The sequence below is a fragment of the Lactuca serriola genome, chromosome 4 (genome assembly GCF_051521515.1).
Source record: "Lactuca serriola cultivar US96UC23 chromosome 4, Lser_US96UC23_V15, whole genome shotgun sequence".
Lineage (NCBI taxonomy): Eukaryota > Viridiplantae > Streptophyta > Magnoliopsida > Asterales > Asteraceae > Lactuca > Lactuca serriola.
In genome coordinates, this window is record NC_136411.1 from 394,719,133 (window position 1) to 394,736,242 (window position 17,110).

At 33.2% G+C, this 17,110-nt stretch overlaps 2 protein-coding genes across 4 annotated transcripts; one reads left to right on the top strand and one right to left on the bottom strand.

Annotated features, from left to right (window-relative positions):
* Positions 1-312: 312 nt before the first annotated feature.
* LOC145097917 (uncharacterized) lies at positions 313-1,918 on the bottom strand. 3 transcript variants are annotated; one of them, XM_079035582.1, is made up of 7 exons: positions 1,843-1,918; positions 1,634-1,678; positions 1,476-1,500; positions 1,268-1,342; positions 1,040-1,144; positions 844-963; positions 313-612 (listed from the first exon to the last, which is right to left on the bottom strand). In XM_079035582.1, exons 2-6 carry the CDS (start codon positions 1,636-1,638, stop codon positions 847-849), a joined length of 327 nt encoding a protein of 108 aa, XP_078891708.1. In that variant the 5' UTR covers positions 1,639-1,678; positions 1,843-1,918; the 3' UTR covers positions 313-612; positions 844-846. The 3 variants fall into 3 exon arrangements, with proteins under 3 accessions (XP_078891708.1, XP_078891710.1, XP_078891709.1); XM_079035584.1 differs by having other exon boundaries at positions 608-719; XM_079035583.1 differs by lacking the exon at positions 313-612 and adding an exon at positions 617-722.
* Positions 1,919-14,871: 12,953 nt separating this feature from the next.
* On the top strand, positions 14,872-16,910 carry LOC145099884 (uncharacterized). The gene is made up of 5 exons (XM_079037385.1): positions 14,872-15,046; positions 15,092-15,441; positions 15,518-15,987; positions 16,061-16,177; positions 16,223-16,910. Exons 1-5 carry the CDS (start codon positions 14,872-14,874, stop codon positions 16,908-16,910), a joined length of 1,800 nt encoding a protein of 599 aa, XP_078893511.1.
* The last annotated feature ends 200 nt before the right edge of the window (positions 16,911-17,110 follow it).

Sequence of the window (17,110 nt, forward strand, 5' to 3'; positions counted from 1 at the left end):
TCGGTTAACCAAACTGGAAAATTAAAAAATGTCATTTTGGTTAACCTGAAAATCGAAGTGTTCGATGAAAAGTTAGTTTTCTTTGCTGCTTGTAAAGGTGGTGTTTGCAATATCACTCTTGTATCGAATGCTAATTAAGTGTAATGGGTGTGTAATAACATATTGATCCCAAGAACTGCTATGCTACGGATTCACTGATTTCTAAAATCTGTTTGTTGATTTCCAATACTTAATACTTATCCTGGAAAAGTAGTTCAAAAAGGTAAAATGGTTATTTGCATGATTCAGCACAATCAGCAGATTTTTCAGAGCTTCTGTCAGATTCAGGCATCTATTGGATTGAAATCTTAATCAAACAGACCCTACCAAACAACCCCTTACTCTTTTTTGACTCGTTAAAAACTCAGCATCAGCCAGTCTTAATAATCCAAAACTTAAATCCATGACAAACTCAAACTAAAGTATAGGGAAGTTAAGCAATCATCATACAAAAAAAAAAAAAAAAAAAAAAAAAAAAAAAAAAAAAACATCTTTTAACAGATACAACCATTGTCTACTTTGTCTTCAATGACAGGTCAAAGTTTCAATCCAGAATCCCAAATCAACAAAATCCTGCAACCAATAAGACTTTTTGAGTTAACTGGATTCCATACCATTTTCAGCATAGACATGGTATATTTATCTCGCATCCTTTTTTCTTGCTTAATGAACCAGAGGAACTGCTGATATAATAACAGAAGCACACTAATGAAGCAATCACTAAGGTCACAAGACATATGGCAAAACATCAAAAAGAAAACTAAAAGACCTGATTTGTCAAGGAAAAGCAATGAAGAATGATACCTTTTACTTAGGGTTTCTAAGAACAATGATGACAGAATCGCCTCGGAGAAACATCTTGCTGATAAATCTGTCTTTGTTAACCGGAAGAGCTTTCTTCTTGCCTTTTCCTGTTTTTGGGACCTGACATACATAAACTAAAACAATCAGAAAATGTATACAAATTTGGAACCTGATATTTTATTTTGGAAGAACTAACCTCAGTCCACATCTCTCTAACATTTTCCAGCACCATGTTGCAGTGTCGATCAAATGCCCTAACACGACCTAGAAGCTTCTTATTATTCCTGCAGTTGATAAGAACCTGGATGTGCAACACAAAACAGCAAAAACGTAAATATCAACAAAAGGATGTTGTTAAGAAACTCAGCTCTTAACTATTAGCTTTATGTAGCTAAAAGATACAGGCAGCTAAACATATGTTAACCTGTGTATTGTTTTTGACACTCATCATCAAGACAGAGAGGGGGCCAGTGTTGAACTCCTCTTCCTCGTTTTTCGTCTGCAACAAGTTTTAAAAAGCAAGAAAGTAAATTTTCGTCGGGGAAAACTGAACCATTCGAAATCAGATGCAGAATTTAGAAAAATGGATTCTAACTAAAATCGAATCATTAATTCAAACTGAAAGTACTTACTGGTGCATCTTCTTCCATTGGTCGACTGCAAAATCAACAAAAAGAAAGACAACTTATTACTCCGAGGTTCGAACACTAAAGCTTAAAATGGAAGCGTGACTAACAGTCTAGGGTTTGCTTAAAAGCCAGTACATATATGTAAGATATAATTAAATCACCTCATGTTTCGATGTAGAGAAGAGACTGAAGCAGCAAATTGTAATCTGAAAACAGGGGCAAAGTTAGGGTTTAGGGTTATCGATATATAAAACCCTAATGCAATAACTTGTTGTACGAATGGAAAGAGCTAAAGAATTGCAACAAGCACGGAACGGAGATGAAAATTATAGAATAAAAATCGAAAAAACAAAAAAGGCGGAAGAGCTACCTGTTTGGATGCCGAAACAGGTACGCCGGAAAGAGACTACAGTGAGAGTCCGAAGTAGGAAACGGAGACTTCTCGCCTGTATGATATTTATATAAGAGAAATGGGCTTTTTTATGTTTGACTAAATTGCAAAAATGGTCCTTGTGGTTGAAAGAATTGTCAATTTCGTCTAAACAAATTTAGACTATCATTATTGGTCCAAAAAGTTTATTTTGTTGCGAGTTTGATCCACTTCAAACTTGAAAGTGCTTAAAACCTTCTTTCCCTTTTACTTTACTTTTTATTTATTTTACTATTTTCTTGATTAAAATAATAACATTATATAAATTTTACACAAATCCTTTAACTGATGGGTTTTAGCCATAAGAACTTTCCTATGTGCGCATGCAAAACCCTAATGCTTGGATCTAGGCTTTCTAATTAAACATGCTTTGAATCCAAGACTTCTAATGACTATTTAGGAATAAGAACAATGATAAATCAGATCTAGAATCATACTTTTGAATTCCTTATTGATCTTGTTGTCTTGGAGCTTCTAGAGTCACAATTGTCACTCCTCTAATGGCTTACAAACACCAAATAGCAAGGAGGATGATTTGGGAGAGAGGAGAGGGGAGGAAATCGGCCAGGGTTTCTATGCTTTAGATGAAGTGCCGATTTCCCTTAGCCATAGGGTCTATTTATACTTGTAGACTCCTTAAGGGTTACAACCTAAACCCTAATTGGATAATCTTTTCTTAAGGCTATCCAAATCCATTCCTTAGATAAGCAATTGAAGATTTGAGCTATCCTTTAGCTTCTAGAATCCGTCCAATCCATATCTATATGGATTTACATTCTAAAGTTTAACTATCAAACAATTGACAATTTATACCCTCTTATTTAATTAATCTCTTTAAGTCACCAAATTAATTCCAATTAATTCTATGACTTATATTAATCAAATAACAATATATTATTCTTTATATTATTCTCATAATATATTAATAATATTTACTCTCTCTTAATAAATCATCCTATCAAGTTGCTATGGTGAAGGCAACCCAAAAGGATCATGCACAACCAGGTCAAATACTTGCCTAATATAGTTGCAGTCTTAGACACTATTCCAACATTAACAACCCGGCCAAACCTTACCCCATATTTAATTATATATCTCTCCTTCTTCCTTTGTTGATGGAAATTTTAACGGTCGCCGTAGTCACCTACTTTGCCGATGATTTTCCCTTCCATATCTTAAAACCCTAATCCAACAGTGTAGGGGCATTTACGTCAACTTTGGCACATTGACATATTAATCCTTTTTTGGTCCCTACTAACATAAAAGCATCTAGGAACATTATATTATAGGTAACAAAGTAAGGATTTAGGAATGGCATTGCTCAAGAAAATCACATACCCTTGCAGGAAAAATAGGATAACATAAAAAACAGAAGACTAAAATTACCCAAATTTCCCCTGTAGCATCCATATTTGTTTACTCTAAACTTTTAATAATGAAAGTAAGTTGCTATTTCTTGACAACATCGGTTATTGCATCCTTATGTGATAAAATCAAAGGGTGTTTCAGAAGAAACATGTAAATCTTTTTTTCTTTTAAATTAATAACTTTTAGGCATAAAATGTCTTCCATAGTGTTCTTTTACATATGGGGTTAGTTAAACATGCTAGTTTGTTGGTTGAAGGCAATATTAGATTAATTTTACCCTAAATAATCATAAATCCATATATATATGTAGAAGTTTATTTATTTTTAATTATATGTATGTATGTTAATTGTTTTACTTGATTATGTATCCAAACACCAAGTTATTTTCCTTTATCTTTTCCATCAATGTTGTTATTGTCACCACCATGATATGGTTTTGTTTCAGTGCACGGGCATTATCCATCATGTTTGGCTTGACACAAATACATTTTAATTTTTTGTTTTGGTTCTCTTTTGCTGCATTGGTCCCTGTTGATGGAAGTCTCATATTTGAATTTTACTGAATTAAAATCAACACCCTTTATGTACTTGCATTTTTTTGGGATTTCACTATTTAATTTGTTTTAAATTAAAACAATGCAATTGTGATTTGGTTGTTTTATGAAAGTTGGATGTTGTAATTTTTACTTGGACATTTATACCCTTTTAGTCATATATTATTGAGTTTGTTTCTATTGCAAATCATTTGATTACTGAATTTTCAAAGTTTATGTATTTTTAACTCTATATATGTATGTTAATTGTTTCCTTAGGTTTATTTTCTTAACAGGCTTGGTCCAATGTCAAAATGAAACATGGGTTTATCCCGCTGATATAGATATGCTTAAGAAGGTTAAACCCGATGAGGTTGACATGTTGTTATAGGTAAAAGAATATATATGTGTATACATTCTCATTTTAGTTTTTTTTCTTACTTTTAACACATTGTGTAATAATACCATTTGCTGTATGTCCACCACATGTTGGATGTAATGCCAATGTGGTTCTAAATGTTTTTTCCATTTTAATGTGTCGATAGTTGTTCTTACTCTACTTTTCAATTGTTTATTCCCACATAATCTGTGACATCCCCAATTTCACGGCCAGAAAAAACCGGTTTATTTATGCTTTGTTTTAAAATCAGTGTTATCTTTTAAAGAAAACAGTTGCGTAATTTGTCCTAAAAACAAAATATGATAACCATTTATCAAAACATTTCTCAAAGAGAATGTATTTTTATTAAATAATAAAACTGCGGGATGTCATGTTCCGATACAGACCAAAAGCATAAACAGTATAAAATAGACCTTACAACAATTATTTATAACTACTGATCTATAATACAAAATCTCTCGTCAAGTCCACCAACTTATACTCTTGTGCCATTACCTATAATGCAAAGAAAACTGAGTGAATCAGGCTTGGGAGCCTAGTGAGCTTATAGGGTTTTCAACCCACAATAATACATTTATTATTCAATCATCAAACAATCAACCCAAATACTCTTCCCCATATCTCCTTTATTTCTTCAGGGTTTACCCTAAGAACCAATTATCCTTCATTCATTCATTCCTAAGGATTTACCTAAGGAATTGGCACGAAGTCCATTGCTGCCAAAGTTTATCTATCAGATACTAAATCCATAGCTATCAGGCGCTAACTCCATAGTCACCAAGGTTTACTCAACAGGCACGAAGTCACATCGTCACCAAGGTTTACTCAATAGGCACGAAGTCACATCGTCACCAAGGTTTATCAAATAGGCACGAAGTCGCATCGTCACCAAAGCTTACTCAATAGGCACGAAGTCGCATCGTCACCAAGGCTTACTCAATAGGCACGAAGTCGCATCGTCACCAACTATTTCATCTACCCATGTTCTACCCAACATTTTTGTAGATATAAATACAAACACAGTTTAAATCATTTGACACCTGTCACACCCCCGAACCAGATGGCGGAAACGTCCGAGGGCTCTTGTGACTTAAATTGAATACCATCACAATGAATATACATGAATCATAACATAAATCATCACCATGTATTGAAATGATACAACTGATATTGTTTACATCCAGTACATTGTTTTAAACATTACAATTTCATAACATAAATTGTCTGATAGATATCATAAGCAAAACATCCTAACATTACTTGCTACTTATTCTCCGGTTTACCTGTTACCTGAGAATACAAGTTAATTTTGAAAAACGTCAACATATGAAATGTTGGTGAGTTCATAAGCAATGTTGTGGTAAAATGATTTGGTGTAGTTTGTAAAACCTAGAAAATCTTATACTGAAAAGATCATTGTTTATAAAAAGTGTGAAGATCCGTGAATATATGCTTGTTGATTTTCAAAACATGTATAATTGTTGAACTTCTATAATGGTCGCGCAAGTGAAAATGTTGAACTTCCCAGGAAAACCCGATGTTTTCTCATTACATAAAACACAATGAATTCCCAATTTGTTATACCGTCACGACGAATGATTTTTGATTTCTCGGGTGGCTTTGGATTAATTAGGGTTTGTGACTCGTTATAATCATGCATTTGGAAATGTCTAGTTTATAACTACAGGTTTCGAACGATCCTTAGAAGCGTCGTCCGTCACTACTCACTTAATCCAACAAACATGATTACTTTTGATTAATGCCCTGAATCTGTTTACCTTGATTACTCGTAAGCCTAACAAACGAGGAAAAAGGGACTACGAAGTCCCGTCATATTCCGTGAGTTAATTAGGCTGCGGGAATGCGAAAGGCACGTTGGCCCAGCTCGCATTTGATTTCTTGACCTCACTACCAATACTAATGGGCCGCTAGGGCCCAATAGCACATTAGAGCCATTGAAAGTCCTTTTACATGATATCGGGTCATAGGAGGCCCAATAACACATAAGCATATTCCCTTTGGGCCTAAAGATCATGTTAATGGGATAGCAAGGCCCAACAAGCATGATTTGAAACTTCCAAGCCCAAATTTTGTAAGTTTGCTCATCGTAGTTATCGCGTATTTATTTAGATGATTTGGTTTAACGCTTGTTGTTTTGTATTGATTCGAGACCGAATCACTTCGTTTGTAACGATATTTGTTGTTGAGAGTGTATTTGTTTTCCGTTTCGTCAGTAGTTGTGGATTTTATGTTTTGTATTAATGAATTATTTTGTTTAAAAGTGGGATTTGACCTTTTCACTACCCTTCTTTTATAAAAATAACACTTTTGGTCCTTTTATATAGAAGAATTTCATTTTTAGTCCTTAAAACCTTTTCTTGACACTTTTGTATTATTTATTTGATGAAAACACAATTTTAACCCAAAATTTATTTTGTTGACAGCTTCAGCCCTTCCAGAATAGTGTTTCTCGGTTAGAGCCCCATTTTTCACAACTTTTACAGTTTTGGCCAAAAATCTAAAAACTTTACATTTTTGGTCCTTTTTTATAGTGAAAATCATTTTTGACTCATAAAATGATTTTGTCATGCTAATTACCCCCTGTTTTACAGAAAGTTTCATTTCAGCTCCTAAAATTTATCCTTTTTCGCTTTTTGAGGCTTATTGGGCCGAAAAGCCCAAAAATTAGCCCATTAAGCTAAAATTTTACATTTTAAGTCCCTTGAAAATTTTGTATTCAGAAAAATGATTATAGAAACTGTTTTGACCCTTTTGACCTTCAAGAAACCGTGATTTGTCGATTTGTATCCCAAGTTTTGTATTTTTGACAATTTAAGCCCAAAAATAGGTTTTATGTTAGAATGTGTACATCATGACCTTATAAGCTATTATTCATGACTTTGTAAAATAGCTTAGATTATGTTTGTTTCCTTTCTCATGTCATAGATCTCGGGTTTACACCCTTTTTGGTAACATATTCATCACAAAACACATGAAATCACACACATACATGCATCAAATCACACATAGCATACACATACAAATAGATCTACACATTTTCTTGTATTCTCCCCCATAAAACTCATGAAAACCGAAAAGAAAGGGGTATGAAGCTCACCTTGAGTATGGTTTCGGTTTTTGAAGGAAAAGATGAAGAAGATTCGATCCTAGCAAGCTTTCTTGGAGGATCTCGAACTTAGATGTTTCTAAGGTGCAAGATCACAAGTTTTGTATGAGATAAGGGAGATTGTTGGTAAAATGGAGAAGATATGTTATGAATCAAAGAGATAACTTACCAAAGATGTGAACTACTTGATGAAACCTCTTGAATCACAAGCAAAATTCGAGATTTTGGATGAAGAAGAAGAGATGTGTCTTAAGTGATTTAGAGAGAATTTTTTTGTGAGGTGTGTGTGTGTTTCTTTGTGTCTTCGGCCGAGAGAAGGAAAGAGAGGGAGAAAAAAGAGTGAGGTTGCATGGAAATATGAGAAGTGCATGGAAATATGAGAAGTGCATGAATGTTTGAAGTGTAATACCTAATTATCCCACAAACAAAAATGATGTGGCATGCAAAAAGTCAACCATTCCTTTCTTTTGGGCTTGGGCCGAGAATGGAAGGGGGAAAAGGAAAGAATTAGACCCCTAAATGCTTAAGCCCAAATTATAGATAATTTAGATAACTTTTGGCCCAAAGTAAATCAAGAAATGATTTTTATGGCCCATTAGGGCTAATTGGGTTAGTTATGGCCCAATAAGGTCCATTAAAGTATTTTATTTCATTCTAGGCCCAATATGGCCCAAAATATTAAAATAAATAGAAGTGGGTCCAATTAGAGCCCATTTAAGAGTTCTAAGTCCAAAGTAGTCAAATTGGAAGCTTATTGGTCCATTAGGTCCAATAAGGAAATCCTAGTCCAAAATGGACTTTAACCGGGATTTCAAAGGTTTCCAATTCTTTGTTGACCATTTGCAGTGCTTGTATGAAGTGTTTGACTGAAAATCTGTTGTTATTGAATAAGCATCCTACATGCTTTCACATTGTTGGTTCACATTTGTTATCATTGTTAAATATTTACAAGGCATCGAATTTCCTGGTTGTGACAACACCTGTATAAAAACATCAATTCCAAGCCCATCTCAAATAGACAAATAATATATAACACATAGCATGTATTTCATAGCTAATACTTTATATTTATGTGTTAGAAGAAAGTAAATATACACTCACTTGATCATAAGATGATTGGACAACACTACGGCTTGTAGAAGTAGTATTCTTCGGTGAAACCGAGAGATCTTCACAAAACCGGGCTTCTCGCGGGCAGAGCTTCGGCTTGGAAATTTCACTTCTCGGGATCTTCGGGGCTTCGGGACTTGCTTTGGGGCTCGAAAATGATACCGGGGCTTCGGGGTATCTCTTGCACGAAAATCGATGCAAAACGGGACAGAGAGAAGAGAAATTAGCAAAGAATTTCGGTTTCCCTCGCAAGGTATTTATAGGGGCTGAAACTGGGATTACGCTGGACGTAATTCTACAGTTACGCTGGGCGTAACTCGGATAAGTCCAATGACTCCCCACCTTCGGATAATATCGGATTTTATATTTAAATTAAATATATTAATTATTTAATAAACTTCAAAAATTCGTATCTTCCTCATACAAGCTCCGTTTTTACGTTCTTTATATCCCCGTGTAGGTGAGACTACGCTCTACAACTTTCGTTTAGACTCCGTCGACTAATTTTGACTTTATTTTTATTATTTATTTTTAGTAGGTCGGGACAGGAAAACTCCGTTATAAATTCATAATTTCTTCATCCAACGTCCGCTTTTGTCTGTCTTTTTATCATTTCACTACTAATAATGAGGTCTTAGATTCTCGTTTAGATTGCTTCGACCAAATATCACTCGATCTCAAGTTCGAGTTTCGGGCTGCATACTGCTAAGCTGGAACTTAGAAAAATCATAACTTCCTCATACAGAGTCAGATTTGGGCGTTCTTTTTATGCACGCTCACGGTTTAACGAACTCTACGACTTTCATTTAGATCGATAAGGCTAAATATCATTCTAACGTAAATTCACGATTTACGTCACGCTGTGTCGTACCGGTTTTGTCGCGAAACTTCGACAGGTCATAGCTTCTTCGTTATAACTCGGATTTCGGCACTCTTTATATGTACGGAATCCTTGTAACATATACTACAACTTAGGTAAGATTATTCATTCTAAATAATCTTCTATCAGAAAGTCATTTTTGACGTTTATCGTCTCTAAATTGACTAGCCCTAATATACGGACGTTACGTAATCATATTGTGTATACCTTTGAGAGGTAATCTTGAAACCTTGCAGGGACCATTTATGTTAATTTTTTCTGCTAACTTTTGAGCTCTTATGCATTTTGTATGTCGGTAAATAGAAGGACTACAAAGGGTAGTTAGTTAAGTGATGTCAGGTACTTTTAAGTCTTTATTGATTATATTATAGTTAATAGAGGGAGGGAGTATATAGGGGTATATTCGTCTATTGTGTGAAGATTTCGAACAAATAACATTGTACTTTATGAAGTAAAATATTTTTTTTTTCTATTTTGTATGTGTGTGAGAAATAAACATAGCGTATGAAATTATATTATTTGACCTTAAGACCTTTTAAGTGTAGACATTTAGAGGCCAAATATGTTAATCCAAAGAGTTAAAAGATGATATTCTTTTAGGACGTGATTAAAAGCTGATTATTACCATCTCATGTCGTAATAATAAGATAATATATCACAAATAATAAATAATATAATCATTACTATATTGGTTTCATCGTTATAGATATTACCATTTTGCATATTCTTTTCTTAGTTGTTATTATATCTATAAATAAAAGAAGGTAAAACCTTCAAATAAAATATTGAATAAAAAATTAAAACTTGTAACACATTATTTCATGGTTATTATTTTGTGTATGGAGATCTCTTTCCAGCTTTCATTTTGTGTTTCTTTTCTTTTTGGGGTGATGAAAGCATATTTATAAGGTCATATTTTGACATCATTGAAATCTAATTGAAATGAGATTTCCATACAACTATCTTGGCCATATGCATCAAATTAATCCAAAATAACCTAATCAAATCTTTATCAACCTCTGTGCAACATTTCAATTAGAGGGACTATATATGAGTATTTTCATCTAATGATGTTAGGTAACTTTTATGTCTTTATACCTCAATATAGAGTACAACTACTTAGAATCTTGGATAAACCAATAAAGTAATAAACCCAGTAACCAACACAAATTGAAAAATAGGAGAATTAGAAAATATATACCTTTAGAACGACAGGGATAGTTTACCGTCCTAATTTAATGTGTAACTTTCGTTTGTCTGTATGTGTTTGGAAAAAATAACATTGTACTTTAGGAAGTAAAATATAATTTGTTTTCTGTTTTGTATGTTTGTGTTAATGTGTGTGAGATATAAACATATACATATTTGTTTTGATAAATACATAGTTGTTGTAGGGGTAAAATGGTAATTTCATTAAAAACTGAAATAAAAATGTTATTTGACCGCTTTCATATCCAATGTTGTAAAACTCGCCGAGTTGGTCGATTACTCCTCTGAGTACTCGCTACTCCCCCCTTGTCGATGCGAGTTACATAATCCCGAGTACTCCCCGATCGGCTCCTTACGAACTGAATAATGTTGTGAAATTCGGTCAACTCGGTGATTAATATGTATAATATACTTAATGATTTATTATTTAACACACACACACATGTGATTATTACTACATACATATCTTAAATTTTCAGTAATTATTTACGAAGTGAGACCATTATGTGTTTTTCATTTTTTGTGTATTCACATGTATCCAATTTTGTTATATAGTTCAATCAACTTATGATTTTATCTTATAATTTTGACATATATAATTTCCCTAAAAATATTTCTACACAAATTTCCAAATCCGAGTACTCCCGAGTACTCGCTACTCGGTAGTCGGCCGAACAGGTACCGAGTAACGAGTTCTAGAACCTTGTTCATATCACAACATTGTACTTTAAAAGTATACCCATTATAGCATTATAGTTTGAAATATAGCATTGTATCACAAACTTGTTTTTGTTGGAAGGATTAGGTGTTGTAATCACTTAAACTAACTATATTCCCATTTTATTTCCAACACATACACACATTTCATACAATTTACATGAGAAACACAAAATAACATAAACAGACCCTATGTGACATAATTACATATACAATCCATATATGACATAATTACATAAACAATCCTTGTGTCACGGATTAATATAAACAGTCTCTGTCTAATAAATACATAATTACACAAACAGTCCCTCTTTTTATATAAAAAATTATATAAACAATCTATGTCTTTATATAAAAATTACATAATTACCTGATGGTTCACATTTTCATAAACAGGAGCATATTGAATATTTGCTTAATGTTCTTTCATATATCTTCTATTAAACTATAATTTCATGGATCCAATCATGATTGTCATGATTAGTTACTTAGCTCTAACAAAACATTATTATAGAATCAAGGTTCGGATTATCCATCTATGGAAAAAGACAACTTGGTCAAATCCTCATGACACACCTCATATGGGGATGATTTTGATGGATGAACATGTATTGTAGCAATAGTGTTTGTTATTGTTGTTAATGAAATATATCACAACTTCCCTTATTGTATTATTTTATGTCACTAATATAGTTGGTTGTTAATTATTAAATTTTATATTTATTTATTTAAAAATGTTTAATGTTTACATCGTGATATTCAACATAATTATTTAAAACATGTCAATATTTATTATTCGTACACATTGAATTACTTATTCATTATTTATTTTATATTTTTTTCAATTTTTTTAAAATAAATTAATTAATATTTACATTTTCATATTTAATTTTTCTTTAATCAGCGCGTGTATTACAACAGGTCACACCTAGTGATCGATTAATAACACACCTCATGTCACACTACATTAACACGTTGTATGCTAGATTGTATATTTTCATTTATTCATAAAAATTCATTATTTTAATATATGTTATATAATTTTGTTTGAACAAATATAATCTGTCCAAATTTTGTGCACGTATTTTGAGATTGTAAACCGTTATATCACAACAAACTAATGATCATAAAGTAGGTCAACTTTATACATCTAATTTTGTCTACAACCCCCCACTTGTATATCATAACTAAAAGTAATTCATGTGTGGAGTGGAGTATACCTTTCAAAGTGGACAAAATGGTGTAGGGTTTAAACGAGTTTTGAATTATCTTTCAAACAAATATTCAAAAAGTGCAATTTATTAGACCAATAACCAGAAAAATCATTATATTAATTTTGAATTATATATCAGATTTTATTGGTTGAGTCTTTGAAATAAAATATAGCAAAAATCGATCCATTTTGACGTGACTGGGTTAAATATGATGCCTCAAGCCCTCAACTTTAGAAAAAGTAATAAATTATAAAGACTCGTTATTCAGGCAAAATATGTTTTTAACTTTGTACAAATGGATCGATCGACTTTTCTAAATAAATAAAACTGTAACACATTGCTTGTAATTAACTTTTCATAAATATAAAGATACCGTTATAATATTAACTAGGATGTTACTCATTGTTCATGCAAAATATATTTTTGAGTAATTATTAAAAGAATAATGCTTTCTACCAAAAAAAAACGTCATCAAGACTTGTATAAACAAACGAAAAATGATATTATTTCGTTTAGAAATGGGTTTGAAATTCCTAGAAGGTGAAGGGTTTAAAAAGTCAAATATTGGCAAAAACATTCTAGGTAGTTTTTATAAAATAATACATTAATTTTTCTTACATTAAAAAGTCAATTTCTTAGTTTTCAAATCAACCCTTCTCTAAAAGAAAAGGCATTGTTTTTTTATAGTGTTCCGTTTATATATCGATTCAAATACTATCAAGATGAGAACATAGAAGGCAAATTCTATTGTATGTAAGATTTGACAATTACTATAATTATATATGGACAATTTCAAGATAAATATAATATTATAGCTATAATGAATGTTATTTAATATTTATACGTATATTGATCTCGCCTCTCGGTTACTCAAAGATCTGACGTTAATCAATAATTTCAGAAAATTTGTTAATATCACCTTAAAGTTGTGTGGTGGTTAGATCAAATAAAAAAAGAAAAAAAAATCCAATGTTTTGGTTCAGTAAGATACGGACTTGATGCAATTAAGGTTGTAAATAAACCGAACGTTCAACGAATTGTTCGTGAACCGTTCAGTAGGAGGTTCACTTATGTTTGTTTATTTAATAAATGAACAAACATGAACACAGATTCTAAACGAACGAATATGAACAATGGTCTCATTTATTTAATTATGTTCGAGAACGTTCGTTTACGTTTGTTTATGTCAGTTCATATAAGTTTTGGTTTAAAAGGTCCCTCATTTTATTTTTTGGCTTTAGAAGGGCATAAACTAACACTTAACCGGCTAATTAGGCCATTTTTATAAAGTGAAGGGGTCAACGGTGACCACAATTTCAATCAACATTATTTCTTGGACATGTCATTAAAAGAAAGCCAGGTCATTAAACTAAATCATATGCCACGTGTTAGTGTATCGATAAATGACACCAACCCTTCCTCTCCAAGTAATTTTCGTCTTTAATCGGTTTCATCTACCAATATCTTCTTTTTCTTCTACTGTTCATCCAAAAATCAAACCTGGATTTTTTCTATGGCCGTCTACATGAAGATAGATCTTCATTTTGCTGGTTTGTTTATGAGGTATCCAGTGATCAGTTACTCAGATGGAGTGGAGCAAAGGTTTGAGGATGTGGATTTTGCTGGAATGGACAAAAACAAATTTCTAGTGTTCATTCAGAGATTCGCAAACGAGACATGTGTTGATGTGTACTTTTGCATGCCCAATATTGAGTTCCCTGAAGGACTGAGGATAATAGAAACTGAGAAAGACTACCAGGAGTTTATCGAAGTAGGGTATAATTCTGGTTGTGTAATTTCTGTGTACATGGATCATGTTGGTGTTCATGTTCATCAATGGATTGTTGATGAGATGGCTGAAGTATGCACCCCCGAGGACAAGTTTTCTGGTGTAGGTGAAGTAGTAGAAGAGTTGCATGTTGAGACAGAAGGAGGCATTGACCTAGATAAAGTACAAGTGCAAGGTGATTTGGACGATAACATTGAAGATGGAGATTGCATCCCCATGAACAAGACCTTGAATGATGTATTTTTGAACAAGCTCTGCCCCAAGGAGCAACCAACTCCAGACACTCCACCTTAAAAGGATCCATCTCATGAAGATCCATTTGATCAGATGGATGAACACGACCTAATTCATGAGGAGGTAACAACTTTTAATGAAAATGTTCATTGGAAAATGTGTTAGGAATGAGATTTGAAAATCCTAAACAGTTAAAACATATGTTGTGTAATTATGTTGTTGCTAAAGGATATCAATTGTGCTACAAAAAAATGATAGTAGGAGGTTTTTAGTTAAATGTTGTTCAGGGCAATGCAAGTTTAGATTGTGGGCTTCATGGACGAGTGAGGAAAATTCATTTCAGATTAGGTCTCTTATAGATGACCATAATTGTGCTAGAAATTTTAAAATGGGCTCAATTGTAAGCTATGCATGGATTGGTAGCCATTTCACATCTAAATTTTTACAAAAACAAAAGATGAGTGTTAGGCTACTAAAGGAAGAAGTAAAACAAAAATTTGGAATTGATGTGAGTATGGGACAGTGTAGAAGAGCAAAGAAATATGCAATTGAACTTATTGAAGGTACACTAGTTGAGCATTATGCCAAGCTTTAGTCATATGGTGAAGAGATAAGAAGATCCAATCCAAGATCAACTGTCAGATTGGATGTCAACAGTATGCCTGATGGGAAGACATATTTTAGTAAGTTTTACATATGCTTTGAGGGGATGAAACAAGGTTGGAAAGGAATTTGTAGAAGAGTAATAAACCTGGATGGTTGTTTCTTAAAGGGATTATGTAGTGGAGAATTGATATGTGCCGTAGGAAGAGATGCTAACAATCATATTTTCCCAATAGCATGGGCAGTTGTGTGTGTGGAAAATAAAGAAAATTGGAAATGGTTTTTGGAGAATCTTCAAGATGATCTACAAGTTGATGATGGTAGTGGTATCACCCTTATGTCAAATCAACATAAGGTATATCACTTATTATACTTCATATTTCTTGTTAATAAAATTCCATTTTCTTAACATATGAATTTAAATTGTATAGGGGTTATTGGAGGCTGTGAAGGAAGTAATGCCTAATGCTGAACACAGACAGTGTGCAAGGCATATTGTTGCCAACTTTAGGAAAATGTTCAGTGGTGTGCATTATGAGAGGATGTTTTGGAAAGCTTGCAAAGCATCAACTGAACCTTTATTCAATGCAGCAATGAAGGAAATACAAGTACTAAATCCTGCAACATTTGACTACCTTATGGAAAAGAACCCAAAATCATGGAGTAGAGCTTTCTTTAGAGAGGGGAGGATGTGTGATGCAGTTGAAAATGGATTATCTGAAAGCTTCAACAATGTCATTAGAGATGCAAGGAAAAAACCAATAATCACAATGTTAGAAGAAATTAGGTTGTATGTTATGGAGAGGCAATTCAATCTCACCATCAAAGGTTGTTCATGGCCTGATTATAAACCATGCCCAACCATTACGATCCTATTGAATCAGTTGAAAAGAGCTCAAATGTTTTTTTCTTTTCTATTAATACTTTATTTGGTTTTTCCACTATACACCCTAACTTTTATACCATTGCATCAGGTATTGGCAGGTTTTACCTATTGGTTTAAACCAGTTTGAAACAAGGAGTTTGGCAGAGTCTTACATTGTGGATGTAGATAGGAGAACTTGTTCATGTAGAGTGTGGAAACTAAATGGGTATGGATGTGTGCATTCAGTTGCAACAATCTCATAACTTAACAGTGATGTTGGTAATTATGTGGATCCAATGTACTATGGAGCAATTTATAAGAACACCTACAAGTATCCTATGCATGGGATGAATGGTAGCAACATGTGGCCACCTACTGAATTCATTCCACCTTTGCCACCATTGAAAAGAAAAATGCTAGGTAGACCTAAAGTTAATAGAAGAAAGGATTCAAGTGAAAGGGGTGCTAGACATACTGTGTCAAAGGTTGGGAAAAAGATTATGTGTAGTGTATGCAAACAAGCAGGACATAACAAGGTTACATGTTCTAAATCTGAAAAGCCAACAAAACTAGAGGTAAGGAAAAGGAAGAGATCAGATGTTATTGATGGGGAGGGAAGCAATGCTAAGAAGGCAAAAGGTATGACAGATGAGGAAGGAGGGAGGGGTAATAAGGGCATTAATGGAAAAGTTGGGGAAGGAAGCAATGGTAAGAAGGCAAATGATGTTATAGATGATAAAGGGGGGAGGGGTAAAAAGGGCAGTAATGGTAATGTTGGGGAAAGAAGCAATGGTAGGAAGACAAAGGATGGTAAAGATGATATAGGAGGGAGGGGTAAAAAGGTAATTGTCAAGACAAGAAAGAAGTCGGAAATAATTTTGAAGAAAAAACTTGGTACACAGGTTGAGGGTAACAATGGGGAAGGCTACACTATTGACAAGCCAATGGAACTAGAATAGGTTAAGTGTGGTCAATGTCGTTATGTAGTCAATGTGTTTATGACAACTGATTTCGAGTTAAGTGTCTTAATTTGATGTTTTCTACTCACTTTGGTCATGCTAAACAATGTTGGATTAAGTGTTTCAATTTTATGTTATGTACTCACTGTGGTGTTATGTAGTCACTTTGGTTATGCTAAACAATGTTGGATTAAGTGTTT